This window comes from Cupressus sempervirens, chromosome 2, assembly GCF_028749045.1.
Source record: "Cupressus sempervirens isolate cs-2001-9-10 chromosome 2, ASM2874904v1, whole genome shotgun sequence".
NCBI lineage: Eukaryota > Viridiplantae > Streptophyta > Pinopsida > Cupressales > Cupressaceae > Cupressus > Cupressus sempervirens.
The window spans coordinates 15559276-15571085 of NC_143119.1; the positions used below are offsets into that span (position 1 = coordinate 15559276).

Here is an 11810-nt window from a genome sequence, read left to right on the forward strand (position 1 = left end):
AAAACAAATATTTCTGTCCTAGATAGGCTTTTATATTTATTAAATTTTTTAGGATATCGAAAATTTAATTTCTTCTAACTATAGACTTTCGTGCAGTACACTAGAGCCGGATAATATCGTTTTTTACCCGCGGCCAATTCAAGAAAGATTGTCCCAGTAAAATTTATCTGACCATTTGTCGAGGATAAAATACAAAAACCACGTACTTCGCTTAAAAAAAAAACCAAAATTGCTATCCAAAACGGAGGAAATTGCAGAAAATGGAAAGAAAAAACTTAAATCCCATTAGGCGAGCGATAAACGTTGGAAATATATACGCATGAATTCATTTGATTCTCAAATAAGACGTTACTGCAGACGATCTCAGCAAGACGTTACAACAAATATATAAAGAAGAGTAAATTAGATTTGCAAATGTTTCCAATAAAAATTCATGTCATTGTAAGAAGTGTGTCAGTTACAGAGACGCCGAATTTGCAGGAAATTGTTTGAGACAGATTTATAAACTCTGGTTCTCAGAAATTTTTGTGCAGAGAATTTTGTTGTTTCAGTAATGGCCACCTAAGAAATGTAAGGGTTCTAACGAAAAATGATATTTTTTTTTTATCATACATATAGAGTTCTGAAATTTATACTGTTATTTTGATTTCGCGTCGTCATCTTCAATTTATGCAAGGTGCAATTGGATAAAGGTCATGGGCACTATCCAGACTCATACTGATAAAGTGTTGGAAGAAATTGTTTTTGATATATCAAATACAGATGGTAATTTTTTCTTCCTTGACCTTGGCTTGGCTAGAGATCTCTTCGGGCCATTGGAAGAGCTCAAGGGTTCTTATACCAAGGTATGCTTTGCCAACCACATTTTCAGAGTGGATGCAGCCCATATTGCAAAAAGAGCCCTGTTGGGTGTTCGGAAAACATTAAGAGATGTGCAACTTTTACATTTTTCCTTTGGAAGACCTGTGCATGAAGAACTTCATATTATGTCAATATTTTCATATGCGTTACGAAGATGCCGCCTGAGATCCTTGTTTCTTGACATAGGGAAATCGGGAGAGGAGAGCGTCAGGGCTTTCGCGCCACTCTTGAAATCTCAGAAAGCTCTGGAAAAATTGGGATTCGCTTGTGGAAAGATTTTCGGAGAAGCTGCTAGAGCCATTTGTGAGCTGCTTCCATCTGTTCAAACGATGAAGAGTTTGCATTTCATTTACACCGAGTCAGGAGACGATGCAGCAGAGATTATTTCAGAGCTTTTTACGAAATGCATTGCTCTAGAGGATTTTGAGTTCTCAGGAAACAACATAGGCATCCGTGGCGCTATGGCTTTAGTAAACGCTTTGGGGGAAAGCAGTGGGTTGAAGACGCTCTGTGTAGGAGATAACATGTTTGGGAAAGCAGGCGGGGTGGCTCTGAGCAAAGTCATCTCTGGACATCTAGGTCTCACAGTAGTTATTTTAAGCTATATGGATCTTTATGATAAAGGGGTGATTGCTATCGCCCGAAGCCTCAAGGATACAGCTCCATCTTTAAGTGTTCTTAAGGTTGGAGGAAATTATATCACTCGAAATTATATCACTCGAAAAGCTGCTCCAGCTTTAGCAGAATGCCTTGCTGTAAAGAACTTGCTGACCGGGTTTTATGCAATAGACAATGAACTCGAGGATGATGGATCAATTGTAATATGCAAAGCCATTTCGGAAGGTCACGAGCAGCTCAAAGAACTTGACTTGAGCGCAAATAAAATGACTAAAACCGGGGCTAAGGTTGCTGCAGAAGCTGCTGCAAACATGCCCAATTTCTGTCAGCTTTCTATTAAAGAGAATTTCATTTCTAAAAAAGGAATTGAGACCGTCAAAGATGTGCTGAGAAGAGGTATCAAGGGTGAGTCTGTACTTTCTGGAGAGCTGGAACAATATGAAGACAGTGACATCGAGTCAGAGGAAGAAACTATCGCATAAAGATCTTTAGTATATATGTACATACAATAGGACTATTTTGGATGCTCGTTATCTCATGAAGGTGTTCTTTAGTTTTAGGAAACACAGGTAATTCCTCCTTAGCTTCCCAGAGTTACAAACACAACCTTAATCTGAATATTACTAGTTTTCTCTTATTTGGGTTGTTTCACTCATGTTAGAAAAGATGTATTTCATTTTGATATCTTCTGTAATGACCATGGGTTTGTGAGAAAATAATGAAAAAATTGAGTCTGGCTTCTTTGGTCTATTAATCTGTCAAGACATCTATCTGATTGTGACATAAAGGTTAATTGTATAGAACTTGATGGTTTTAAAAAAAATTTTATGGGCCATAAAACAAGGACTTATGTTTATTTTGTGAAATTGGAAGTAATCATTTTAAGGCAGTTTAATGGTAATAGCTTTTAGAACTTCTTTGTGTGTCTTCAAAGGACATTTCTTATGTATTATAATGAGAGGCCTATTCAAAAGCTTCTTCAAAATCAATTTTAGCGAGTTTAGTTTTGATGCAAAGAGTAAGCAACACTCTGCTCAGCAACCTCAAATTTTAAATATAAAACAAAAAGAGACCCTTCGTTCTTAGATTGTAACAAGAAACATAATTTAATTCATAACAATCTGCAGATGGACCATTTACATGCATAGCCTTTCAACAACTTTTCTTGCTACATAACACTTGATTATATTCCTATACGAAATCTACTCAATTTCTCTCTCACTCTAAAAATGCAAATTTCTGTAATGTCCACATACAATAATAATTATATTATGTTAATTATTGTATCATTTTAGATCACTCTCTGTAATCCGTCATCAGCCAGATGAAACAGTGCAGGATGCATGCAAAATGTCAAATCATAGGTAAGGCATGTGAATTGTTTTATAGAATGCCTCAAAGAAGCTAAGAATATTGAAATACTTACAAGGGAAGGGAAGCCAGCCAGAGCATTGTTGATGAAACCCACAAGGTTCCACTTTCCGATAAAATAGAGTTTAGCACTAAGTGGTACATTTAGATTTTGTGTATTATTGAAGTGAGACCTGACATTTTCCACCATAGCTAGCTTACTTTTGTGGATCAGAATGATTTTCAGAGTGTTTGTACCTGAAGAAATAACTTTTGTTCTTAACAAATCCAAATATACCAAATGCAAAAAAAAGATAAGGCCGACCATAAATTTTAAGATGCTCACCTTTGAACAAGATGTAGTAACAGACATTTCATTGCTAGGTGGAGATTTCTGAGCTAAATTTGTCTCAGAAGTGGACCCCAAAACACACACACAGAGGTCCAAATGGAGAAGGCCTCCTTCCAAGCAGAGAAGAGGTGGTATTACATCTGAAGCAAATATTAAAACCTATCATACCCCACTTAATGATATTTTCAAAAACGACCATCTTAGTCCGTCAGACAAACCACTAAAATATTTTAAAATTGGGATTAATACTCAAATTCCATATGCTATATAAGTAGCAATCAAAAGATTCTCCAACCTACAGGGAATGAGTGCTAGCCTTGATAGAATAGCAACCTCGGGAACTAATGTCACTCCACATTAAATTGTTAGCACTACGAGGAGAAATAGAAAGGATACCAAATAACTCTTCTTGATTAGCACCTGCCAGCTTAGATGTTCCTCAGAAAGACCACTGAGATGAGACAATTTAAATAGAATTTCACCCCAGTTGATGAAGTGATCAAGGTTTTCCACCCCAAGACACTCCATGGACAAAAAGAGGCCACTTAGCATGAGATAGCACAAAGGTTTGTGGCCCAGAAGTAGATCCTTTCAACATCTGGTACTATGTTTTCCAAGGCAGTAATCCCCTTATGAACTCACTAAAACCAGCGAGGACATTGCTTGATGTGCACCAAAGTGGGTCTAGAAATTAATAAGAGAGTGCTATATAAATTGCACCATGCAAGAGTTGGAGAATATTTTGGTTAGTGGTATACTTATGCTATGGCACACAACCATTCTGCAACCACACTGGTAGCAATCCCAAGCAATAGCACTCAAACTAACAGCAATGTGGTCATGCAATAACAACTGTGCAACAATCATGGAAAGATTGGGACACTTCAAATAAGTTAAAATACAAATGAAGCACCTCCAAAATTGAGGGGACACTATGAGAAGGATCTAAATATCCCCCTTCCAACAGAATTTATATTTAACCTGATTAAGATGAAAAAATAAGATGACTGAACATAGGCTGAAAATTTTGGTGGTTTTCTTTTATGCGCCAAGTTTAAGCTTCTATATTTCAAGATGTCAAGTTGAAATTATTTTTGAGTCTACTCTATTTATCTATACAAAGATTAAAGCAACCTTTGTTGATAAACAGGATGTCAATTGAGCAAATTTTTTCCTTGTTCTCTTTCAGCCACTAGAGATCTGAATTCATCATTAACAATTTTGGAGTTGACGGAAAGAGTGGAACAGGGGATGCAGAGCTTAAAGCTGCTAGGTTTCCTTTCATTCAATAGGGAGTAATGTTAAAAGTTGTGATTCTTATCTTCTAATTGAAGTTCCACTAACATGTGTGAAATGTTTTCTTGTATGGAAGAAGAAGATGCTCCTCTTAAAAGTGAAGGGAATAAGCTGGCTTTGATTGGTTTATACTAAGATGTAAATTGAAAGCAAAGAAGTGTGATTTTTTAGAAGACTGCTCAATTTAATTTTCAGCATGCTTTAACATGCTCTAAGGATAATTCTATTGAATTGACTTTGGCATCAGTTTTTAGTTCAGAGCCCATAAACAACTTAGTTTGTTTTCTTTCTCAATTTAATGACTGTGCAGGATGATAGGACTGGGTCAGTTTTGGCTTATTGCCAAGTGCTTTTTTTTTTCAACTCATTCAGAATAAGTGGAAGCTTCAGGTTTCTCTGTTGGGGAAGCATACATATTGCTTGGACCCAAGGAGCAGGATTCAACTACTGGTTTGCTTACGTAAGATTTAGGATCCATTTATATTTGATTTTTATAGCTTCTTAGTTCTGGTTTGGATAGGATACTCATTTTTTCAGCCTCTCATAAGAATGCATTCTTATCTTCATCAAATCAGTGAGGTGAAGCACATATCATCTGTGTATTGATGTCTTGCCTAGCTTTAAACTTTACACGTCTCTATAGAGAAAAAGGCAGAAAGAAAATTCCTTTGTTGCTAAAAATCACTAACAACAAAATTATGGGCATTGACATGGAGCTTGTATCTCACACTTAATAGAATTTACCTATCAAAATTCATGACAATATTAAACTTCATGTATCTCTTTATTAAGTTTTAACTCACTATAAACAATTAAACATCAGAATGAATTATTAATACTAAAAAAAATTATATTTGTTCCTTCATTTATAAATAGGAAGTCCCTAATCTAGGAAAAAAATGATATCAACAAACACACAAGAACCATCTCTTGTTAATGCACATAAAGAAAAATCCATTATTACTATCATAATTAGAACTTGAATTGTTGAAACCTATTTATAAGCATATATTACATCTATGGAATACCTAGAAACCCAACATTTCGTATGTTTGAAGTGAAGGTCTGAAATGAAGTACTGAATATGATGGGGAACGCTAGGATAGACTAGCTAGTCTATGCTTCTCATCCAACAATAGGATCTTGGTGTTTTCACTACACCTATATGGTCTATAGGATTTCTTGCAACTTAGAACATCCCCTGACCTTCCCTAACCTTCCCACTAGGTGAAATAATCAAATCTTGCTCCATGACTCACTTATCCTCCTAGGAGTGCAATTCTTCCAAAATGCATATGTAGGTCTACCAGGGTTCCACGGTAATACCTAGTCCAATTAAGGTTTTGATGAGTTCTCAAGTTAGTAGGTGAGAGATGAAACCAAATCTGTTATCGGACTCTTATGCTTTACTGACTCGTCAGTCCACCTGTAAGGTAAAATAAAAAATCAAATCAATCTCAAGGTGTTTAAAATGACATTCCAGCAATCATAGGCACCATCTAAAAGATCCTTTTCAGCCTAAAAAGTTCCACTATTGCCATAAATCCATCATAATTGAAATTCATCAAACAAGCCAATGAGTTGCAGAGTAAACAAATTCTGTTTTCATCATAGAGGATTGCTATTGTAAATATCTGAATAAAATCATTTTCATGAGTTAGTCTTCCAATAGAGTCAATCTTCCCTGCTATGCTCTTAAAAAACCAATTTTCTTAGCACCCTTCATGTTCATTGATTCTAGTTTTTCAAACTGGAAATGCATACTGTATTGTCAAGCACTGGTGTCCTCCATTGAAGTCCAGCTCAAGACATCTCCACTTTTCAAGTGTTGCATTAAGATTGGAACTCAATTTTAAATGTATTGAAGAGAGAGATTTTTTCATTACTTAACTCTGTCTTCTTATACCAGAGTTCTGCATTACTTCCATAACTAAAGTCTAATAATTGATGAAAAAATGCTTACATTTTGTCACAAAATCCTTGCACTTTTCAGCGTATTTCCTGACAATAGATGTAGTACTTTCTATAATAAAGAATAATAAAAAAAGAAGCAAACAAAGAAGTGAGAATTATCTTTGATATAAAGATGGCATCTCTCACGAATTGCTTCATTTCCCAATCCTTGCATTGCATTTTCTTTTTTTCATAGCGTTTGCAGTTTCCAAATCAACTTGTGCATTCATCCACATATTGATAAAAGCTCACAAGTTAAAAGACTAAATATATGAAAGGATGTGAACAGAGATCGTCACATATATAAATCCATAATCAAAAGCACATAATACTATAACAACAAGAAAGGCTCCAAAGACTTCCTCAGAAGAATATCATTCATAGAACCATCAATATTAGGCAGTCCAAATTGAAAGATGATAGTACTGGCTGCTCTTAGACTTGTTCAATAACAAGTACCTAATGAGAATTTCACTGACCCAATAATCAAAACCACACTCCACACATAGCAGATACTGAACAAGGGTCAAATTAAATCTTACAGATACTGGGCTCCAAAGAACCACAGATATAATCCATTGACAATTATGAACTAGAGCCTGGTTGAGTATATGCAGAGTAGACCAATCACAATAAATAAGCTAAAGATGATGTTGAAACCTTCAAAGATTGATGAATAGCCACTTGTTGAAAGTCAAAACAATAGACTATTTACATCCTTCCTCTAAAAGAACAGATAACTCTATCATACACAACACCCCAAAGTGGCACTGACACTCAAATGTTCCAGTTAATGATATACAAATCCTCAGTAAAGCTCACAAGAATAAAAGCTTGAAGTTTTGAATGTTCAAATTTTTCAATTCTCTTAGAAATTTAATTGTTTGATTCTCTTTGACCATGGATTATTTTATCAAAAGAACTATATTTGTTGCCATGAAGAATTAGATCAAAAAATAGGTCAAAACTCAAAGGAAAACATTGTAAAATACATCGAATTCCCAACATTTCAATCCAAATGCACCGGATCCTTATGTTGAATCTCAACTTGTATATAAATACCAAAGATAAATTCTAAAAGCATTCAAAAAACTTAAAATACAGCCAAGCATACTCCCAAAAATCTCAAGGAGACGTTATCCATAATCAAAACAAATTCATCAAATCCTGAAGAGTCTTCATAGCTATTAGTTTCCCTCTGCATGGATTGATATAATCCCTGCAACATTACAATTATGAGATTTTTGAAAATCAACAATTTGCTTCTATTATCACTGAAACAATTATCCTCTTGTCACTCCCAAGATTCAAAGTTCAAACATCAATAGCATTGTTATGCTTGCTAACGTATCGCATTATGCATTTCAATTTGCTGACATGCACAAAAGTATTCATTGAATACCATCTTGCAAGAAATTCTGACCAGGTTGATCAAAATTTACAAAGTAAAATAAAACATAATATTTAAAATTTAAAATCAAAGAATTGCTTATTAGTCTATTAACTTTTAAGAGATGAAATCCCACAAAAGCATGCAAAACTAGTTTATAAAATTCAAGAACATGTTCTCAAGATATAATCAACAAATAAAGATCCTCTAGCCATTACTTTCAATTAACATCTATTATAGTAAAATGATCAACCTCAGTCCAGTTTCACAATAACCTCAACTCACCATACAATGAATCACAACAACATTCCGAGAATCAGAAGAAAGCCAAGCATGTACAGTCTCACAAAATAATTTGATAAGCAAAAGGGGTGGAACATGGTTTTCATCAAAGGGGATTACTTCAACTTGACCATGGAAGTACCCTGGATCATAAGTTTCTTTTGCACAAAGATTATAAACCTACAAACAATACTATAGTCAGAAATCTTAAATGAAATCTAAAAAATCAACTAGCCTACCTCAGATTCTATCAAGTAGTCAATCAAAAACACAACAAATTTCCACAAGACTTGGCTATTGGAGTGAAACTAAATAGTTCTAATATAAGGAATCCCTAATCATCTTTTAAAACCTCTTGTTTACCTGGAAATTTTATCCTTTTCATTTTCACATAAGGTATTTTTTATATTTACAAGAACTGTTCCACTCTTGTCGAATCTACACAAATAATAGGTTTAAAATGTCAAAGTTCTGGAGTGCAATATTTTTGTGAGTAAATATATATTAATATAACATAAGTGACTAAATAAAACATTAGTTATAGAGATTTGTTCATTATTCATGAAAACTGGTAGGAAGAGAAAATATATTATTGTCTCCTTCAAGCCCAAATATTTAGGAGGAATGGAGATGTAACCACACACATGCTCTTCAAGCCCCATATACAGGGAACTTATTTCAAGTATTTTTGGCCATCAAATCCACCAAGAGCATACAAAGCTCCACCCAAAACTGCTCCTGCTAAAGCAAATCGCTGCCAAAGTAGAGATCCAGACAAACAAAACACAAAACATTTATATTAGCAATAAGTACAAATAGATTTAGTAAACAGGAAAAAACTACAATCAAGGGCAAAAAAAATTGAAGTATACCATGACAGAATTACAGGAACCCTGCTCCTCTGTTTGATTGAAAGGGGTTAAATGTTTTCTCAAAAAATCAAATTCAAGAAAGACAAAGGCGATATGCTTATTTAAAAGATGCTCTGAAGAATATAATTAATTTGATTATAGCCTGTGGTTTCTATAATGTAAATTTAAAATCAACTTATGATTATTTATGCACCAGTTATGTTTCTACATTCTATTTAAACCTTAAAGTAAAAAAGAATCTCCTATAGCAACTTAGAAAACGAGGTTACACATGCATGTGTGTGTGTATTCTACAAATATTGTATCTAGAATAGATGTTTCTTTACTTATAACATGAAGTCAAATAAGATCAATTATTCATAAACCTAAGATTCCAAACTCTCACCACTAGTAAATTACTGAACATTTTAGAATACTTGTCTCTAGAAATTAGTAATCAAGAAATAATATTGTTAAAGATATTGAAAAAAATGTTATACTTCATAAAAATATATTGTACAATATTGTGTATAAACATTACATACCCTAATTTAATAAGATTTTTGAGAACATTATCTTTGGTTGATAATTAGTGGCTAGTGCAAGGTCCAAAGAAAAAATCATAAATGCAGTCAAGAAGGAAAAAGAAACCCACCGAAGGTCCAAGTAAGATACCAAATGGTATACCATTAAACTTATTTGTATGATGAATTTGTAGTGACATCAACACAAATTTTTTATATTTCTTTTCTGCCCAAATATATACATTTTGACTTATGAATGAACTAAAGATTTTTAAACGGCACAGAGAAAACTAAATTGGCTATGAGAAGAGGGTTTATAACACAAACCTGAGGTGCCATTGCTACTTTTTGAAGGTATGGAATATCATCAAGTGGCCCAATAGGAAAACCTCTATCAATAAGGCCGTCGTGGACTAGTATATACGTAACCCCACCAATGGTGATTCCTATGCCCTAGAAAAAGTGATTCCTATGCCTTGACTAACCCTAATAGAAATGACTAATGTGATTAATGCATCAACTAATGAAGATTACTAAAAGATCGAAACATATTAATGTATAGCAATGTTTTTCTAGAGTAAATATATGCTCTTCAGTAAGATATTGAACTGAAATCTTTAATGGTCCAAACCTAAATTAAAAAATCATCTCTCTGATCTAGTTCTAGGTTGCTAGCTATGACATGCCTTGAAAAGTGAGCTTGCAACAATGCATTTTCCTTTACATGTGGATCAGTATATTTTGATTTGTCAATAGCAAACTTTTGATGATTTATCAATTTTCTTATTGTTTCTTCTTCACTTGGTTGTATGGGAAGCTATGAATACTCTAAGGCAGAAGCAAGAATTTCAAGAAGCCCTTTTAGCTTTGTCTTTGCAGACAAGGATGAGCTAAAGAGTTCAATGGTGGTATAGCTAATATAGTAGTAATATGCTATCATCTTCAGGTTCAAAGCAGAAGGATACATATCATCTTCTATTGAAACACATATGCTTGATTCCAAAACACTCAACGTACTCTCTATAAGCTTAGAAAGGTGGTTTGACCAATGCTTGTGGCTGATACCTTGAAGATTATAGTAATTTGGATTCTGTGTGAGTCTTCGGTAGAAGAATATCCAAGTAAGATAGTCTATAGCATCCTGCTTACTTTCAAAAGTACCCACGACAACTTCAGCATTGATATGATCATGGAGAAAGTGATCTGGACAACTCTCCATAGGAAATGGCTCATACAAGAATTTTATATAATATTCTTTACGAGGTGCATGGTATAAAATTACACACTTTCTAGCATTATCAAGCAGAGGTCTACTGGCACGCCCCATCATTTGGAGAAGATCAGTTATAGGATAGTCTGTGTGAGCATTTTCTCGTCCATCATAATACTATGTACCCATGACAACAACCAAATGAGCTGACAAAGACAATCCCCAACTCATTGAACTACTTGCAACGCACACCTGAATTGCCCCTGCAGTAAACAACTGGGCTACAAGTTCCTGTTCTACCAAAGTGAGACTTTCATGTGAATACCCAGTTCCATTAGATAATGCATGGCTCAATGTAGGTTATTTCACTTTGGCAATGAAAAGTTTCAAATATTCTTCAGTAAATTGAAGAAATTGGGATCTTTCCTCACCATCTGCATTTGAATAAGTTAATAAATCAATGGCAGTAAGCCAGGCATGTTTTCTTGTTGGCACGAACACTAGAGCTGGTTTGCCTCCTTTTGCATGTTGAATTATTGATGTGTAAGTTGGCTTTATCATTGCCTGCACTTGAGCTTCAAAGTTGGCTATATCAACACTCTAGATATGAATCTCTAATGGTACAAGATGGACACTAGGGGGGAAATTAAAAAGGCCTTGTGCAATAGCTCCAATCCACTCACCAAGATCTTTAGCATTTGCAAGTGAAGTGGAAAGAGCAACAATACAAATATGATTTTCAATTTCACTTGAAATATACCTCATTCTAGAAACAATTACTTCCAATATGGGACCACCCTCTCCACCAATTAAATGAAGTTCATCAACAATAAATAAGTTGACTTGTTGCACTTGCTTATGTTGTTTCCATCTGCAATAATTCAAAACGAATTAAAAAAATTGCCACATATTTTATCCTAAATTTCACCATCTCCATAAAATTATAAATAAAATCAGAAATTTCAATCATTGTTTATGATGTCATTGGTCATAAGGCTCATAATCAGTTTATGGCAAATGATTACAATAAAATGCACCTTAAGTAGCACTCAATTCTTTTACCCTTGCTAGTTCATCAAATTTAGAGACCTATTAAGATAGAAGCATGTTCAATAATTGGAAT

The 11810-nt window shown here is 34.3% G+C and overlaps 1 protein-coding gene across 1 annotated transcript; it reads left to right on the forward strand.

The window, feature by feature from the left end:
* Positions 1-695: 695 nt before the first annotated feature.
* LOC149570857 (RAN GTPase-activating protein 2-like) lies at positions 696-2172 on the forward strand. The gene has a single exon (XM_089815646.1). It carries the CDS (start codon positions 696-698, stop codon positions 1959-1961), a length of 1266 nt encoding a protein of 421 aa, XP_089671772.1. The 3' UTR covers positions 1962-2172.
* The last annotated feature ends 9638 nt before the right edge of the window (positions 2173-11810 follow it).

Coding starts and splice junctions, on each gene's coding strand:
- LOC149570857 (XM_089815646.1), top strand. CDS start 696: ATGGGCACTATCCAGACTCATACTGATAAAGTGTTGGAAGAAATTGTT.